The sequence below is a fragment of the Erythrolamprus reginae genome, chromosome 1, assembly GCF_031021105.1.
Source record: "Erythrolamprus reginae isolate rEryReg1 chromosome 1, rEryReg1.hap1, whole genome shotgun sequence".
Classification (NCBI taxonomy): domain Eukaryota; kingdom Metazoa; phylum Chordata; class Lepidosauria; order Squamata; family Dipsadidae; genus Erythrolamprus; species Erythrolamprus reginae.
This window is the reverse complement of record NC_091950.1, coordinates 254,898,669-254,918,578: the sequence shown is the minus strand read 5'-3', so window position 1 is coordinate 254,918,578 and position 19,910 is coordinate 254,898,669. Positions and strand designations below refer to the sequence as shown.

Below are 19,910 nucleotides of genomic sequence, written 5' to 3'. Positions count from 1 at the left end.
ATCCCTTCACAGATTTTTCTGTTAAGCTAAAGTAGGATAATTCCAGAAGTCTGGGACTTCTGAAATAATACTATAAGTCTTCTTTTAAATACAGGCGAGAACATGCAAATTTATAAGCAATGATAGACACTAACCCTAATCCCCAACCCTAACCATAGCAGCCAACTAGACGATGATGAAATCCAACTTCTAGATTCCTTCATTGAAAATTGGTGCTTAAACATTTGTGGCTCCTTTTGTATATTCAGTATTTCTGCATAAATGTGACATAAAATGCCATCTGTTCTCGACCAAGTCTTAAAACTAGATAAAGAGAATCCAATCAACAAATGGGTCAAAAACATTATACTTGTTCATTTATTCAGATAAATGATTTATCCTCAATGAATTTTAGTCCTCACTTAATGATTATTCGTTCAGCAAACATGAAAAGTTACAGTGGCACTGAGCAAAGAGACTTATGACTGATTCTCATAGTTTCAGCTGTCAAAGGGTCTCCACTGTCATGTGATCATCATTTGGGCCCTTGGCAACTGGCTCACAATTGCAGTGGCTTACAGTGTCCCCCAGTCACATGAACACCATTTGTAACCTTCACTGCTGGCCTCCGACAAGCAAAGTCAATGGGGAAACTGGTAGGTCATAAGTCGAGTACTAACTGTAACAATGTGGTTTCCCTTATCAATGGCAACTAGAAATCCACAAACTGCTGTTATCAGTCAATGTGATCACATGACGTCATCCTTATGACTGCCTCACTTAGCAATGGAGTTGTGGTCCCAAGTACCATTGCTAAGCAAGGACCACCTATATACAGTATATGAACTAGCTGATTTTTCCTAAATAAAATAAAATAAAAAAATAAAATAAAAAAATAAAAAATAAAATAAAATTTAATTAAAAAAATAAAATAAAATAAAATAATAAAATAGTTTATTTTTTGAGATGTGAAAATGCTTTATTGGTGAGATATTATTTCACCTATGTTTTAAGCATCTCAATTTCTTCCATATTGAAAAAAAAATGTTTGCACATGTACAGCATCTTTCCAGATTCTGGCTAACAATTCAATTTTCTATATATGCACATTGTTATAATGACAAACATTCAACTTAAACCAAGCTAGGTAGGTAGATGATAAGTTTGATTGGTTTTTAAAAAATTATTATTAATCTGTAGAAATTACAATATGCAGGTATGAAATAAAAGTTTTTAAATGCTGCAGTTAAATGCATAAACCTATTTCCCCATCAAACTGTACTAGTATCATTAAATTAAAATAATAGTTCCATTAATCACATTGAGTTTTATGCTTCAAACCTATATGGTGCAAACAGGCAACCTGATTCTTCCAGATGTTTAGGGCCATATAATTCCCAACCACTGATCAGGCTCCTAGTGTTGTAATAAACCCAAAATATCTGGAAGAACAGTTGGTCATCTATTTCTCCTAAATGTAAGCAAATTCTACAAAATTCAAAGGAACTTAAAGTAGCCAAGCCCAATTACTATATTAAAGCTCTCTAAGTTTCTATATACCTCTAATGAGTCTTCTTGTCCAATATTGAACTTCTAAAGCAGTGGTTTTCAACCTGGGGTCAAATGACTGTTTCACAGTGGTTGCCTAGGACCATGGGAAAAGACAAATTTCCCATAGTGTTAGGAACTAAAGCTTCTATTCTGGCACCTTGGAAAATATTTTTACAATCCAACCAACCAGGCATTTACAGTGGGGGTGTCCCTCTGACCTTCCTGCCAATCATCTTAAAGCTCTGTTGGGAGAATTGGCACTAGACTTATGGTTGGGGGTCACCACAACATGAGGAACCACTGCTCTAAAGTAATTTTGAAAGGTCATTTCATTTTCGCTATCTCCTTCCCATACCAAACCTCCCTTCCCCCCAAGAAGAAAAAAATCCCATACAAGTCACAGGGTCTGGCCACATACCTGGTCACTTTGTTCCCATTCTCTTAGTTGTTTCAGAGAAGGAATGCTCCATACGGTCAGTCTTCCAGAGAAATGTATAACTGCTAAGCGAGTGTTATCCGGAGAAAATCTCATTTTGAAGACACCATCCTATCACCATGATTTTAGTGAATGATGAAAACAGAAAGAACATTAGGAGGAACATTAACCTCACAATTCACATTTTCTGCCACTACCAAACTAGATGTATATCTCACTTAAGAGATTGCAGAATATAAGATCTGAAATGGTTCTTTATGAGAGGAATACGTCAATAGCAACATACTTCCAGGCATGTCTACTGGAAAGCAAGAAACACTGAGTTTAGCGTAGCATATTTCCACAGAAAGGCCAAGTAAAATGAAGTAAAAACTTCCAAGTACCATTAAAGGCCATTATTTTAAGGACAGAATATATAAATGTACAGTGGTACCTCAGTACTCGAACGCTTTGGTTCTCGTACATTTTGGATACCAAACAAAATTTTCAGCAAAAATTTGCTTCAGTATCTGAACAAAAATTCGGATACCGAACAGCCACAGAAAATGTTGTTTATTATCCGAAATGAGGGGACAGGATGAGAAGGAATGGGAGTCAGAATCCGACATGCCCATTCTGGCCGCCCACTAAACAGCCTCCCAGTCGTGCTCCACACTGTAGGAAGGGGGCGGCGGCGGCAATACCGGCAGTTTCGGGGGGCCTCCTTTCCTCAGTGGTTCGTCTTGTTCCCTTTAAGCAGCTACACCAACTTTCTCCTTCCCAACGGCGGCAGAGGCTTTCCTTCGAGCAGCAGCAGCGCCGGGAATGTCAGCGGCTTCCCTTTCTCATGTCACGTTCCCGGCGCTGCTGCTTGAAGGAAAGCCGTCGCCGGGAAGGAGAAAGTAGGTGTAGCTGCCTACAACTACAAGACGAACCACTGAGGAAAGGAAACCCCCCCCCCCGAAACTGCTGGTATTGCAGCTGCCCCCACCCTTCCTAAGGCTTGGAGCGAAAGAGTGTAGGAAGGGTGGGGGCGGCTGCAATACCGGCAGTTTCGGAGGGGGGGGGCTCCTTTCCTCAGTGGTTCGTCTTCTTCCCTTTAAGCAGTTACACCAACTTTCACCTTCCCGGCGGTAGCGACGGCGGCGGCTTTCCTTAGAGCAGCAGCAGTGCCGGGAACGTGACATGAGAAAGGGAAGCTGCTGACGTTCCCGGCGCTGCTGCTACTCTAAGGAAAGCCGCCGCCGTCGCTACCGGGAAGGAGAAAGTTGGTGTAACTGCTTAAAGGGAAAAAGACAAACCACTGAGGAAAGGAGTCCCCCCCCCTGAAACTGCTGGTATTGCAGCTGCCCCCACCCTTACTACAGCTTGGAGTGCTTAGACCTCAGATCTTTATCCCATAGGAAATAAAGGAAATAGGGGCTGGAAACCAATTAAACCTATTTCCATTATTTCCTATGGGATAAATTAATTCGGTACTCGACCAAATCGGTTCTCAACCACACTTCTGGAACGAATTGTGGTCGAGAACCGAGGTACCACTGTATATACATAAATAAATGTATATAACTTTCATCAGATCCAAATGTTCAGCCCTGAAGCTGGATGAGACTTCTGGTTCATAAACTGCAGGACAATGAATACGTTCCATTAAATTTGTACAGGTTTGAAACAGTATTTAGAGTTTCCCTTGTACTCAGGGACCCCAAAATGATTAATTTCAGCTTTATTTAATTAAGTCACTTTTATCACCATTATATTGTTTTTGAACCGCCAGATGGCAATCCTAACCAAGGATATATGGGACAATGTACAGGTTGTCCTTAACTTAAAACAGTTAATTTAATAATCATTCAAGGTTATGGCAACACTGAAAAAGTGACTTATGAACATTTTTCACACTTATGACCACTGCAGCATCCCATAGTCCTGTGAACTTGGCAACTGACTCATATTTATGACGGCTGCAGAGCCCCTGTGATCACCTAACAAGTCAATGGGGAAGCCAGATTCACTTAACAACCATATTACTAACTTCACTACTACAGCGAGTCGCATAACAACTGTGCCAAGAAATGTCATAAAATGGAGAAAAATTCAATTAACAACTGTCTCGTTCAGCAACAGAAATTTTGGGTCAATTGTAGTCACATGTGGAGGACTAACTGGACCCTCCTTAAAAACACAGGAATCTTAATAATCAACAACTCTTGTATATTCTTCATTACCTTTTCCCTTCCTTGCCTGTTGTAAAATGAAAGCTGAAAGATCTTGAAGAATGAACTTTTCTTCACCTGTTAAAAACAAACTTGTATTTAATTCACTTTCTTTCTGTCAGAACTTAGGAGCAAAAGGAATCAAGTTGAAATAAAATATACATAAAATACATATGTCGACTTCTGAAGGTCCCTATAAAATATACATTATAGTGGTAGGAATTCCAAGCATTCATACTGTAATCTTGCCTAGAATATGCTAGACTCAGTCAATAACTAGAAAAGAATATGGATTGACTGCTTAATATGCTAGGAAACCTAATGCTCTCAAGATATTTAGGTCTACCATTCCCCCAATCTGTAGGTCAGTGGTTCAAATCTCATCACTAGCTCAAGGTTGACTCAGCCTTCCATCCTTCCAAGGTGGGTAAAATGAGGACCCGGATTGTGGGGGCAATATGCTGGCTCTGTTAAAAGGTGCTATTGCTAACATGTTGTAAGCCGTCCTGAGGCTAAGGAGAAGGGAGGCATAAAAATCGAATGAATGAATGAATGAATGAATGAATGAATGAATGAATGAATGAATGAATGAATGAATCTTTCTGTTAACTAAAATGGCTCACCCTAATAGATGTAAAATCCAAAACGTTGGAAAAAACAAGATGCTTAATATTGTATATTAACTCCGGGTTCCAGATGGCCATTTCCAATACATATCATAATGACACATTTGACACATTTAGCACTTTAATGTAACCAGATTTAATCCTTTAGTTATTTTTGTAAAGCTAATAAACAAAATTATCTCTAATTTGCAATACTTGTAGCAAGTCTGCATAGTAAAAGCTGTTCCCCCACCCCAAAACCATCCAATTGTATTATTTTAAAACTTCTTAACAATTACAAGCACCCCAAAACCTAGGGTATTTTTCCCAAGGAGATTTGGTGGAAAAGGGCATTTACATAGTTCAATAATAAATCATTCAATAATACAGAAGGCAGCAGAATTTAATGGGACCTGAGTTGCCAGTAACTGACAGAAAGTGAATTGGTGGGATGGTGGGATATTCAAAATGTACCCAGTGCTTGAATTTGCAAATCAACTCAAGCCAATAACACAGTAAATAATTATCTTGGATCTTGATTCTATACATTTATAAATTTGGAACAGTACGATTTTGTCTTTTTATAAAATAACACTCCCCAAACACCCCAATTTTGAAAAGTTGCATTTGATGTCTGCTGGGTCAATAGAAAAAGCACTTAAATGTAGATCATGAGTGAAAATGTTGCCCATTCTTTCTACTAAAATGTAATTGTTAATGTAAATATACTAAGATGTTGATAACTTCTTGCTCCTGTCTTCTCCCTCTAAATACCCAACTACAGCAGTCTACTAAAGTGTAAAGATATGATTATACAGTCACAACCCCTGAATAAATTACTTAACAAACTGAGGTGTTGGCTCTACAGGGAGCACTACACATTTATTATGGCTTATCTAATCTCAAATGCAGGGTCTGCCTACTGTAAACGAATTTTGGAGATTTTACTCCAATGCTTTTGATGGGAGATCAAATGACAGAAAATAAATGTAAATGGTTCAAATACACTTTATCTATACTTACGATCCCAGCATCGTCTTCATAACTAGTAACCTGCTTATAATAGGGTGCTCCAGAAAGAACTCTCCATATTGACAAGCCACAGCTACTTGCTTTAGACATCCCAGCTCCATCATCATCCATTTCATAGCCACCAATAATCAAGACTCTGTCACAAGAAGATGACACACAATTTAGTTTGGCCTTCTCTAGTTCCTCAAGTTTGTGCCGTGGCGAAACAAAAAACAAAACCATTTTCAACTGTCATAATTTAATAATTACTGATTTGCTGATTTCAGCCTTTAAAACCATTACTTATATCATTCTGGTGCATAACAAATCCCAAATCCCAATTCTATTTAAAACTATTACTTAGAAAGAGAGGAAGAAAATAAAGAACTAAGCTTCCCTGAATTCAACTTTATTTGCCACTAAGTGTATGAGATTGTAAAGTAATTAATCTAGCAAGCTCATTTCCAAAGTAATTATGTGTTTCAATTTTTCAGTACTCATTGTAAATTAAAAAATATGTAGTGAGGAGATATAGCATCATTTACCCAAATAAAGGAATGAAAGAGCATTTTAACCTTTTGGTTTTTTGCAAGTAGTAAAATATTACCACCTAGTGGTAGATGAACAAACAACATGCTCTGTCAAGAATAATGCTTTTAACTATAATTTACTTCACACATTCATTGGCTAGTTATCAAGTACTGTACAGAGTAAAAAAAAAGACTTATCAAATTCATCCCTGCAAAAAAATATATATGTCTATTTAAATTCTATAGTAATTTTATAGTAATTTTTCAACAGCCAATAAATTTTATTCAATTTTGCTTTTAGATTTGCTGGCAATGAAATCACCCACCACCACCACCCCTGACAATTCAGTAACCATGATTTTATTCTTTTAAAAATTGTTTATTTACTGTATCAATTTATGTAACCCCTTATCTTACAGTCATAACTGTGCTCAGTGGCTGGGTCACAATAAACAAATTACTTTGCAACTAAGAAAAATAATCAAGCACTATTTAAATAAATCATTTGTAAACTGCATTACTTTTCTCTGCTGGAAAAAGAAAAGAGAAACATCTCCATATTCCAGGGCAATATAACAAAGAAAATGAATTCTTCAGTATAAAAAAGAGATCCATGCATCAATTCAATAGGAATTTGGGGTCTATTATCTCTGCAATGTTAGAAAGGCAAGATTCCATCTTCTTAATGCTTAACTACACTGGAAGCTTGTTTTACAGTATCATCTGACCTAAGATTTCTGCTTCAGGACTATTCTGTTGGTTGACTTGTACCAATTTTACCTTTGGTGGTAACAAAAGGGAAAAATGTTATAACTGCTACAAATATTATATGGGAGAATGTATCCGAGCTTTTATTACTTTCTTTTGCATCCTAGCAGGCTTGGCAGGCTTCAGAAGTAATACTGAAATGTTACCTCGCTTTCAGTAATCCCAGGGATGGATTATTTTGCTAATTCATGCACAACAACTTTGCAAGGGGACTCATTTCCCATGCAGCAAGAGACTTAAAAGTGGAGTTTTTATTATATGCTTAGAGAAAGCTTTACATTTGATGCACTTTAACTCAGAAAACTGATATTATCCATAATTTAAGCATGTATTCATTTATTTTTAGCCAGCTTTTATTGCTTTATAAATAATTCAAGGCAACAAACCTACTAATTCCTTCCTTCTCTCATCTTCCCCACACCAACAAATCTAGGGTTGGGCTGAGAGAAAGTAACTGGCGCAAAGTCACCCAGCTGGCGTTCATGCCTAAAGCGGGATTAGAACTCACTGCCTCCTGCTTTCTAAACCGGCTCTTTAACAACTAGACCCAACTACAGTGATCCCCCGGGTTTCGCGATCCCGATCATTGCGAAAGGCTATATCGCGATTTTTCAACCCGGAAGTAAAAACACCATCTGCGCATGCGCGCCCTTTTTTCTATGGCCACGCATGCGTAGATGGCGCCGGGCAGATCAGCTGCTGGGCGGCTTCCCTGGGTCTTCCCCCTCTTGCTGGCGGGAGGGCGAGCGGCGGGCATCAGCGAGGAGTTTGCGTGGGCGGCTGGGAAACCCCAGCGCCGCTTCCCAGCTGAGTCCTGAAGCCAAACGCGGAAGTTCGCTTCAGGACTCAGCTGGGAAGCGGCGCGAGCGAACGGCGTGGGCGGGCGAAGGGCGCGCGGGTAGGCAGGCGGCGGACAAGCGGCGGGCGCGGCAGCAGCGAGGAGTTTGCGTGGGCGGCTGGGAAACCCCAGCGCCGCTTCCCAGCTGAGTCCTGAAGCCAAACGCGGAAGTTCGCTTCAGGACTCAGCTGGGAAGCGGCGCGAGCGAACGGCGTGGGCCGGCGAAGGGCGGGCGCGCGGGCAGGCAGGCGGCGGACAAGCGGCGGGCGGACAAGTGGCGGGCGCGGCAGCAGTGAGGAGTTTGCGTGGGCGGCGGGGAAACCCCAATCTTCGGCTCCTCGCTGCTGCGGCGGAAGTAAAAACACCATCTGTGCATGCGCAGATGGTGTTTTTACTTCCGCACTGCTACTTCGCGAAAAACCGATCATCGCGAGGGGTCCTGGAACGGAACCCTCGTGATAATCGGGGGACCACTGTACTTCACTTATTTATTATTTATTTATTTATTGGATTTCTATGCCACCCCTCTCCGAGGACTTCATAAAGTACAGTGGTACCTCTACTTAAGAACTTAATTCGTTCTGTGACTAGGTTCTTAAGTAGAAATGGTTGTAAGTAGAAGCAATTTTTCCCATAGGAATCAATGTAAAACCAAATAATGTGTGCAAACCCATTAGGAAAGAAATAAAAGCTCGGAATTTGGGTGGGAGGAGGAGGAAGAAGAGGAAGAGGACAGTCGCTGCCGAAGGAAGAAGGTGAGGTGAGGAGAATCAAAAAAATGCAAAACTTTAAGGCTTAAAAGAGAAAAAAAAGAAGGACTCTGGGAGGCACGTGCTCCTCCTATTCACCCGGCGCGATGCTGCCTCCCATACACTGCGCTGGAGAGAGAAACCCAGGAGGAATGGCAGGAAACTGGCTGGGCCTTCGTGCCGCTCTCAAATTTCCTGGGAAGTTTTTCCAGGCTCTAGTTCTTAAGTACAAAATGGTTCTTAAGAAGAGGCAAAAAAATCCTGAACACCCGGTTCTTATCTAGAAAAGTTCTTACGTAGAGGCTTTCTTAGGTAGAGTTACCACTGTACTTGAAACATAATGACAGCCCCAAAACTTATACTTCGATGTGTCTTGTACTCCAAAATACGGTAGACCTCAAATTACGATCTCAATTGAACCCAAAATTTTCGTTGCTAAGCAAAATATTTAAGTGAATTTTGCTCCATTTTATAACCTTTGTCGCAACAGTTGTTAAATGAATCACTACAGTTGTTAAGTGAATCTGGCTTCCTCATTGACTTTGCTCGTCAGAAGGTTGAAAACAGGTGGTCACATGGCTCCAGGATATTGCAACTATCATAAATATGAACCAGTTGCAACATATCTGAATTTTGATCATGTGACGGTGTGAATTTTGATCATGTGACGGTTCCTGAAGATCCCATAGTATTTAGGATTATCATAGCAACAGACTATTGACCTCCCCAATCTAAATGAAACATTACTATTAATGTTGTAATGGTTGCACATGCCTGACTTACATTAAAAAACTCCCTTTTTACGGCTATCTAATCTCTTAATTTGAGGTAGAGTTGGAAGAGCTGAATGGAGCTTCGCATTTACTGGCCTAATGATCTTCCTGACTCCACGTCGAGTTTGCAGCAGATATTTTTCTCTTTGCATCCTGAAAAAAAAATCTACCGCTACCTAGGATTGAACTCCCAACCTTCCAAGTGGGAGGTAAGTATCTTCACCACTTGGCCACCTTGCCGCTCATGTCTGACATTCACTAAATTTTATCTAAATCCTCTTGCATTGATGCAATAGTTCCTGAAGATCCCAGAGTATTTAGGATTATCATAGCAACAGACTATTGACCTCCCCAATCTAAATGAAACATTACTATTAATGTTTGCTAAGTGCCAGTGCTTGCTGTTATTAATTACCTCACTGCAATCAAACATTTCAGGAGGGGTGTGTGACAAACTAAATGATTTCAAGCCCCCAGCTACTTCATTAAAACAGTTATTTAAATTATCCAATCTTACCGATGTGCAGGATGATAAATTACTCCAGTTATTCCATTAATATAATGCTTGCTAAAGTTGAAAACATGGCTCTCTTGGTAGCTCTGATTTGTCCCAACACTAGATCAAGACAAGATATAAGGCCTTATTTCATGGAATAGGATTTCCAATAAATTATTGGTAGACGTATCATATTGCATTTACCTCACCAGGTAGCTTTTCAGCTCACCACGATAATTGATGACTAACAATTCAGCTGACCACTGAGCACTGGCTTTGTACTCCAGGAAGATCAATCCTGCAATGGCATAAGTCAAGTCCCCTGGGAAACTAGTATCCTATTTAAAATAAAGATTAAAAAACCAGGGTGATTTTTTTTTTAGCCAAGAAGTTAAAACACTAAAAAAAAAATTCTAATTGAAATCCAACTTTAAAAAAGAATCCCAGAAATTAAATCTCTCAATAGTGTATTATTAAAAGTAACCCTAATGTTTTATAGAGAACATGCATTGCTCACTCTTACTATGAAAAATTACATCATGTATTATTATTAACATATATTATTACCTTAATAAAGAATACAGAAGTGCAAATTCTTTCAATTAGATTTTTCCCCAAAAAAGTCCATCTCTTCCTGTGTTTTTCAGCATTTGATAACAGGCTTATTAGAAAAGTCTAGTTAGCATATTTATGATTGTCTAAAATTATATTTTGGCAATTTGAGATTTCTGATCCAGAAAAACCCAGTATGGTATGTGTTGTGGTTGGCTCTGGCCCAGCTCCTGCCCCAGGGAATGGGGAGGTGGATGCAGGGGAAAATTCAACATGTCACAGGCCTGTGTTACTGCCGACAGAATCAGTTCAGAGTTTAGTTTCCTCGGACGAAGAAGAAGGTGGGAGAGGAGGGCTTGGCACACAGCCCAGGCAGTCAATCTCCCTTATCTTCCTTTGATTCAGATGATGACGTTTTGGACCCACGCAAGCGCAGAATTATGCGTAGAAGAGACCAAGTAAGAACATATTACAGGAAATAAGTGAGGGTGGGGCTCCAGTAATTAGGGCTGCTGCTATAAATAGCAGCATGTGGGTTTGGCCGTTGTGGAAGAATATCTGATCGGAGTTCGTCATGAACCTTGTGTTGCTGGACTTTGTTGCTTTTTCACGCCTTTGAAACCAAAGCAGAGCAACGTGTGTGTGTGGGTGTGTCTCACTTCGTTGGAAAAAGAAGGGGTGTGAAGTTTCTTCACAGCTTCTAGCTAAGTACTTAATGACTGCTTAAGGGAAATTGTATAGACTACCCGGTTGTTTTGGGAAGAGTGCTCTTTGCAATACAAAAAGAGTGCTTTGTTTATTTTGAATTTTGTGATAAAGAACATTGTTTTGAATTTTCAAACGTGTGTGTGTCTGAAATTTGTACCCTTGAATTTTTGGGAGGCTCCTATCAGAGAGCCCGGCAGAACAGTATGGTGATTAAGATGTTGGTCTAGAAGCCAGGAGACTGAATTCTAGTTCCATGTTAGGCATGAAAGGCAACCCAGTAATATTTGGTCAGTCACTCTCTCTCAGCCTAATTTACCTCAGACGCCTTGTGGGAAAAATGAGAGGAGAAATGAGGAGTAGGTACGTTCACCACCTTGAGTTACTTACAAACTAATAAGTTAAGACAGACAGACATATGCCTCTCTTCCAGTATGAAAATATTGATGCTAATAATGTTTTGTTTAGAAGTATTATTTTAGAGACCAGCAACAATTTTAGGCCAATTTCAGCAGCCTTTTTGACATAAATAAAATTAAATACACTTGTTCAAGTATCTCGCAAAGAATGCAGGTTTACCAACACATGCACAAAACTGCTACTCCACCAAAATGAAGAATAAAGCATATAACAATGTAAGTTCTCAACTTAAGACGTTAAAAATTGCAACGGCTATGGTGGCTACATTGCACAGTCATTGGACCTGTAAATTAAATACCGGTTGGATGAGGAAGAGTTCACTGCCGACCAAATCAAATACTCGAACAGTTCCTGTGCTTTCACCATAGGCAAGCAAAGTGCAATCATGACTCCACGCCACACATCTCCATTGGGGATTCGGATCTTTGGGGACTACATGGAAAGGAAGATCAAATCCGTATCACAAGTGGTTAGCAAAAAGTAAATACATCTTTTTTTCCAAACTACAACTTTGAAACAGTTGTATAGCAGATGCATGTTCCAGTGTTCCCTATGACAAAGCCATTCTAAAAATAACTGCACTTTGTTTTATAGCTTCTCTTCATTGAAGGACAGTATAATGTTGTTTTGATCATCTGTGAACCATGGAGTGGAAGTAGCCTCATGAATCACAATCCCAGACTGAGAGCACTGAATGATAATGAAAGCCCTTGAAAGTTATGGGAAAGGAGGAAAAAATCCAGGCATGCACTTATATAAGAACATCTCCACAATCATTCTGAAATCTATGGGATTTTTTTAAAAAAAGAAGAGACAGTATTATTTCATCTGCCTATTTTACATCCATAAATGTTTTAAGGGGTGCGGTTGATTGATTGATTAATTGATTGATTGATTACTTTCTTTAGAGCAATTGCATGTTCTGCCTGTTGATTTGGGCTTCCCTTGTTTCAGGGCTCATACAATCTGTGTCTCTTCTATTTCTTTGGGTCTGTATGCCTCAAAATCAGAGATAAAATCCTAAAAATAGCATGTAGGTAAATGTAGGTTTCTCAACAAACAAACAATTACTCTGATCTCATAGTACAAAAGCATCAAGCAACCATTCAATGATTTGGCATGATTGATGCCCAGATATCCTGCCAGGAAGACCTTGGGTGGACCATGGAACAGCCACATTGAGCTTTTGACTTGCTATGTCTTGTTCATATTATCCAGGAAGTGCTTCTCTCATCAAAGGAAGGACCAGATCTAATTATGTGAACTTTGGCAAAACCTTAGACTAAGTAGGACTGTGATGGCAAACCTATGGCATGTGTGCCACCTGTGGATGCATATTGGAGGGGATGCAAGACTTTGCCATGTTTTAGCTCCAGCATGCATGCATCCTCTGGCCAGCTGATTTTCAACCTTGGGAAAGGCTGTTTCGTCTTCCGGATGCTTCAGGGAAGCTTTCCTGAAGCCCCAGAGACAAAAAAAAAATCCCCCAAAAGACAAACCAGCAGTTTGGAAAAACCCACTTCCGGTTTGCCATTGTGCTGTTTTTTGCACTCCAGAGGGTTCCGGGAAGCTTCCTGAGGCCCCGAAGTGCAAAAAACAGCACAATGAGCACCAGGCTTAAAAAAGGCCAGTGCGCAAGTGCAGGAGGCAGCGTGGGGGGTATGCTAGCATACCCCCACACACCCCTTTTAGCAAGTAAACCAAAAAAGGTTCACTATCACTGAACTAGGACCAGGTTGGCTTATTTTTAGGAATTGTGCTAAGCCTCCTGTTTTAGACACCCTGTTTGAAGAATAAGTTCAAACTTCTGTTTGAAGAATAACTCAGCTATAAAATGTAAACGAACACCCTTAAATGATATAAGTCCTCTACCCTTCCAAGGAATAACCACATCGGAGTAACAATTCACTCCTTCGCCAAGTGATTCACTATTTCACTGAACCAATGTAGCTTTGAACCACAACCCACTAACCACCGTCATCTTGCCACAGCCACTTCAGCACAGCCAATTCACCAAGAGACAATTCCCCACAGGAGAATTAAACTTAATTATTTAAAATAATTAAAAATAAAAATATTTTTTATTATAAAAATATTATTTTAATTTTTGTCATTCAGATTTCCTTTTCTCCCTCCTTTGGCATCCTTTCTTTAATGATTCTATTCTACCATTTCTTTGATATTACTATAACTCTTGCCTTCCGGAGACTTGGCCATATCGAGTTGGCCGTGGTGAGTTGACTGTGACAAATTGGCAATGGTGAATTTTCCTAGACCAGTCATGGCAAATTTTTGGGGGGTTCGTGTTCCAAAAGCGGGGGGTGCACGTGTCCACTCCCATAATTCCATGCGCCCCTATTGTGCATGCATGAGTGACTCCTTGCTTCTGGCACGCAATGGCACACCCGTTTTTCACTTTAGAGCCTTTCTAGGAGACTGTGGATGGCGAAAATGGGCCTTCTCCCCTCCTGGAGGCTGAAAACAGGTTGTTTCCCAACTCCCAGTGGGTCCCAAAGGCTTGAAAATCAGCTGGCCGGTGCGTGCAAGCATGCCAGACCTCAGCTGGCGTGCCAACCAATATGGCTACTTGTGCCACTTGTGGTATGCATGCCAAAGGTTCGCCATCACGGTCCTAGACCCTTGTGGAAAGGAACACTAAACAGAAGGGGAAATCAAGCCATGGCAAGCTCAGTGGAGCCAAAACATTAATCACCTCTTTGTACAAAAGGAGAAACATAAAGCAACAAAGAGAAAATAGAATACAGTAGCTAAAAATCAAACTGGAACTTTTTGGTTAGAACTGCATTGTTTTGTAATATTTTCTGGATAAGTTGTAATTTACTCAAAAGTGAAAAATTACTTACCTTGACATTTCCCAATGACAGATCCAAATTCATCCTTGGCAGACCTGCAACATTCAAAATGCATGTTTTGACTCTTGTCAGATGTCTTGGTTGTTGTCTACACTATTTTTTCAAGGGTTAAGATTACACCAATCTTTGAATGTCACTTTGAAAATTGTACATTGTAAAAGGAGGTAGGTCCTTTAAAAAGATTTCAAAGTAAGTGGAAGTGAAAATTAAGCATCATTTTAAACTAATGTATTTCACTATTGAATTTAAAATAGTGACCCACTTTCCATAATTCACATCTCCTGATATGTCACTTGAAGCTCTGTTTAACAAAAGGAAAAGAAGGCTCTCAATTACCCTCTCTTATAATGACAGTCCTTGACTTACAAAGACAATTGGAACTGGAATGTCCATTACTACGCACTGCATCCCTCAGTTATGAAGAGAAGAAACTTCCTGCCAGCCTCCCACAACAAAAATCAGTGGGAAACCAGAAGGAAATTGCAAGTCCCAGCCCACACGCAGGTAAGTGGTTTTGTCAGGTGGGGAAAGGATGCAAGGGAATATGGGGAATGGAGTGGTGAAGGGTTCTTAAGCAGGTGACAGAGACACAGATCAGGTAAGATGCACAGGGTTGTGTGGGGATGCACTGCTGGCTATCACAAGCACAGAAGAACTGGAGGATGTGGTGGTGGCTAGGGAAGACTTATTTTAGTCATTTGTGACCTTCCTTGCTGGCTTCTCCATTGACTTTCTTGGGAAGTAAGAAGAAAAGGTTGCGAATAGCCATCATATGATCATGGAAAGGTTTGGAAGTTAGTTTATGTTAGGCTATATTTTGATGGCCACGTGCTATATAAAGAATGGAATGATGGGTGAAATTGCATCACTCAGATGCGACAACTGGGATTTGGGTGGTTTGAAGATCACTCAGCAAAATGTTTATAAAAATAAGCATATTTAAATTTTACATTTTAGCTTTTGTGCATTTTTTACTTTAAATGGCAGAAAGCTTGTGTTAAGAATATATGTGTGTGTGTGTGTATGTTTATTTGTTTATTTATTTAATTGACTGGTTGGTTGGTTGGTTGGTTGGTTGGTTGGTTGGTTGGTTGGTTGGTTGGTTGGTTGATTTTTATGCCACCCTTCTCCTTAGACTCAGGGCGGCTTACAACATGTTAGCAATAGCAATTTTTAGCAGAGCCAGCATATTGCCCCCACAATCTGGGTCCTCATTTTACCCACCTCGAAAGGATGGAAGGCTGAGTCAACCTTGAGCTGGTGATAAGATCTGAACCGCTGACCTACAGATCTACAGTCAGCTTCAGTGGCCTGCAGCACACTACCTGCTGCGTCACCCCGGCTCAATATATATATTTATATGCTGTACAGGTTCTGTTTTATCAGTTGAGCCAGGGGAAATTTAAATGTTTTTCTGTCAAGCCACCCGGCAGATCCAAGTATGGGAGGGAACTCACTGCTCCCCTGGCTCAACTGATAAAAATGAGTAGAAACTGTGGCCTAGTGATTAGAACCTTTAACCCAGGCTTGAATCCTATGAGGGTATGGCTAGATGGCCAGAGCTAAAAAGCTTGAAATAGATCTATCCTGGCCTTCCTCTATCTCTTTATCAGTTCTTTACAAAGTTGAGTACACACACACACATTTTAATGGTACAATCAAGGGTGGCTTCAGAAGCTACAAAAGGTAGTTATAAATTCAGTTGCTTAAAGTAATTTTTATCTAAGTTTTCCCATCTGATATCTATAAAATCTGGCAGCAAGAGAGGGTTTGTAACATTTTTGGATCAATTGTCTTACAAGATAGGGAATGCAAATCACAGCTTCTTTTGAGTAGTTCAGATTCTTGTAGAGAACTTTAGCATACAGTAAATTTACAATGCAGTGGTGGTGCAGTAGTTAGAATGTAGTATTGCAGGCTAATTCTGCTGACTATCAGCAGTTCAATCCTGACCTACTCAAGGTTGACTCAGCTTCCATCCTTCCAAGGTCAGTAAAATGAGGACCCAGATTGTTGGAGCTAATAGACTGACTCTAAACCGCTTAGAGAGGGTTTAAAGCACTGTGAAGCAGTATCTCTCTTTCTCTCTCTCATATGTATGTGTGTGTGTGTGTGTGTGTGTAAATGTGTGTGTATGAGAGAGAAAGTATATATGTATTTATGTATGTGTATATGTATATCTGCTATATCCAACTGCCTAATTCCCTGTGCTTGACAATTTGTATGTGTATATAAGCCCTACAAAATTCATTTGAATTGAGGTGTACAATTGTGCTATTCTTCACTTACCTTATTTCTATAGTCTGATCTTGAACAACTGCTAACAGTTTTCCATTGCTACAAAAATAGAAAGCTTGAATGAAAATCATAGGTGATTACTGCTTCCAAGACATGTCAGGAATCATTTTATATAGTTGAGTCTTAAATACATGACAAATGTGAAGTACAGTAGTCTCAATATTTTACAGCATTCAAAATTCTTTCTCTCTATTTTTGAGTAAACAAATTACCTCTGATATTATTAACAATATATTCAAAGGTTAAATTGTAGACATGCTAGTAAATTGAGGTGAATATGATGTTTCAGGAAGTATATGAAACTACCCTGAAGAACATTATTATTATTATTATTTATTAGATTTGTATGGCGCCCCTCTCCGCAGACTCGAACATGAACATGAAACTACCCTGAGAATATACCGTATCTCTAGTAAATATATAAGATGGGTTGGTTCTGGATTTAATCAAGCGTTCAACAATGGAAATAGTAGGATTTGGATTAGCCGTTGTTAATTCAAGTGTAAATCTGATTAAAGCTGGATCTAATACTATCTCTGTATTCCATATAATAAAAACTGAGAGCCAGGTAAGATGAGAAATCCTATGGCTGTCATACAACAAAAAATTCATTTCCACTCCCAAAATAGATCCCTTTCAAACACTTCTCCCAAATCAGAAACTGCAAAGAAATATAAGCAGCCAACAGCAGGATTTGGGGAGCAAAAACTGAAGGCTAAAACCATGGCTTAAAAACAACTTTCTGCATAAACAAAAACCAAGATTCTTATCCATCTCTTTGCCACCATTCACAAATTCAAATTCCCTATTGTCTTTATCAAATCTGGACTCACACAAAAATACTTCAAATTTCCGGTCTCATTTCAAAGTGATATATTGAACTCTGGATGTCAATTTCTGCACTGGCTGTTATCTTACAGCAAATTAATTAAATTAAAATTATCTGGTTGCATATTCCATATTTAAGCATTTAGTCTGAATGCAAAAAGTCTAAAGTTAGTTATTGTAAAGTCCCACTTTCAAATAAAAAGGAATCTTGCTACCAACCTTGAAAGTTCTAGATGCCAATTCATCTGTTTACTGACCAAGCGGACAAATCCAATAGGGAGAGATAATGTTGCACTACTGGAAGCAGAAATAGGTTTATGTCAGAGCAATAAAGGTTATGAATTTTAATTACATGACAATTGTTAGAAAACAGCAGATGAACTGCATGAAGTAGGAATGTTTACAAATTCCTCCCCAAAGAAATGTTTACAAATTCCTCCCCTTTCACATAGCTCTATTAAATACAGAACTCAATATCTGAAATATTAAAAATAGCTGAATTACCATCATTGCTTTTTGTTTTCTTATTTTTATCCACGTTTTGTTGATATTTAATATTACACTTGTTAAAGCCATTGTTATCAGACAGTAAACGTGCATGTGCTTGTCTGGGCCATGACCAGGAAGAATAGTTGCCCAGAGTAGATACATGGGCCAGAAAATAAAGTTCTGGTTTCCAGCACGCACATGCACGCCGGCCAACAAGTCTTCCAGCTACTGTCACACATGCTCACATGCTGATCAGCTGGCTGGCATGCATGCTCACACTGAAAAAAGGAAGACCATCTCTTCCGATTTCCAGCACTACTGCACACATAAAGACCAGCTGATCGTCACGTGTGCATCTGCGCCAGTCACCCAGAAGAGTAATGGGTGACAGTGTGCATGCCCAGTGACATGGTTTTGAGTGTTATAGGTTCACCATCATGGGTATAAGACAAAGACTTATATTCTTGCAAGCAGGATATAAATCACTACAGTATTAATAAGATCAAAAGCAAAGTGTAAAAAAACGCAGAAGAGGAACAAGCTGTCAAGAGGTATTTGCAGCCGCGCGAGTAGTCATGGGCCTTTCTAGACATGCCCATGTTTCTCCAGCACTCCGCGGACACAATTCAAAGTGTGGGTAATGACCTTTAAAGCCCTACATGGCATCAGGCCAGATTACTTGCAGGACCGCCTTCTACCGTATAAGTCCCAGCAACTGTTTCGGTCCCACAGAGTTGGCCTTCTCCAGGTCCCGTCAACAAGACAATGTCGCTAGGTGGGGCTTAGGGGAAGAGTCTTCTCTGTGGAATCAGCTCCCCCCAGAGATTTGCACTGCCACCACCCTCCTCACCTTCCACAAGAGTCTTAAGACTCATTTATGTCACCAGGCTTGGGGTGATTAAATCTTGGCCCCCTGGCCGACGAATGTTATGTATGGGTGATGTCTGGATGTGTACAATTGTTTTTAGCATAATTGGGGATTTTGAATTAGTTTATCTAGTTTTAATTAATTGGATTTAGCCACTTATTGTAAGCCACCCATGTCCTCAGAGAGGGGCGGCATATAAATCCAATCAATCAATCAATCAATCAATAAACAAACAAACAAACAAATAAGCTCTCAAGAACTATGTGTGCATGTGTGTGTTTACAGTATATTATATACATACACATAGGCACAGTGCACACAACATACACACAATTTACATTCAATATCCTGAAAAAATAAAATTGCCTTTTAGAAGATAAATCTTACTGAATAAAAAATTACCATTTCAAAACCAAAGATTGTAACATCTTCCAAATTATATTATGAGAGATAAAATAACACTTTTAAAATGCCACACGCTTTGAGAGAGTAGCTTAAGACAGAACTTTAATCAGCTGTGTTTAACAATGGCTTACCTGCTCCAAAAGTGGTGCAGAAATAAGGCAGGGCCTAAAAGAGGAGAACAAAATTATCTTCGAAAGAAAGCAAGTCCAATAGAAGATGCTATTTTCTGTAATTGACTTCTCAATAAGATCTCCAGTTTATTCCCCTCCCCCCCAAAAAATGTCTCCAAAACTTCTGTATTTGGGGTAAACAATAACATGATTTCCCCCCCCATTATTCTCATATCCTTATCATTCTTATTCACTACTCATATCTTGGTATCTGAAGGTAGGACAAAAAGGTTGCTAATGCCACATTAGTTTGTGGCAATAGTTTTTACCCTTAACATTATGTTGTATACTTATTTAACATAATCAAGAAACAACTAACCAGGTATATTTGTACCTTCAGAGAAATACATCCAAATATAGGGAAAAGATCC

At 39.5% G+C, this 19,910-nt stretch overlaps 1 protein-coding gene across 1 annotated transcript in view; it reads right to left on the bottom strand.

Annotated features, from left to right (window-relative positions):
* NBAS (NBAS subunit of NRZ tethering complex) overlaps window positions 1–19,910 on the bottom strand; it is a 194,249-nt gene that overhangs the window by 170,908 nt on the left and 3,431 nt on the right. The window contains exons 3-12 of the mRNA XM_070732857.1: window positions 19,501–19,534; window positions 17,827–17,904; window positions 16,771–16,818; window positions 14,473–14,516; window positions 11,907–12,040; window positions 10,136–10,269; window positions 9,953–10,051; window positions 5,790–5,934; window positions 4,174–4,239; window positions 1,949–2,077 (exon numbers count right to left, since the gene is read on the bottom strand). Coding sequence (XP_070588958.1) covers window positions 1,949–2,077; window positions 4,174–4,239; window positions 5,790–5,934; window positions 9,953–10,051; window positions 10,136–10,269; window positions 11,907–12,040; window positions 14,473–14,516; window positions 16,771–16,818; window positions 17,827–17,904; window positions 19,501–19,534 — 911 coding nt within the window. The remainder of the gene's footprint in view (window positions 1–1,948; window positions 2,078–4,173; window positions 4,240–5,789; window positions 5,935–9,952; window positions 10,052–10,135; window positions 10,270–11,906; window positions 12,041–14,472; window positions 14,517–16,770; window positions 16,819–17,826; window positions 17,905–19,500; window positions 19,535–19,910) is intronic.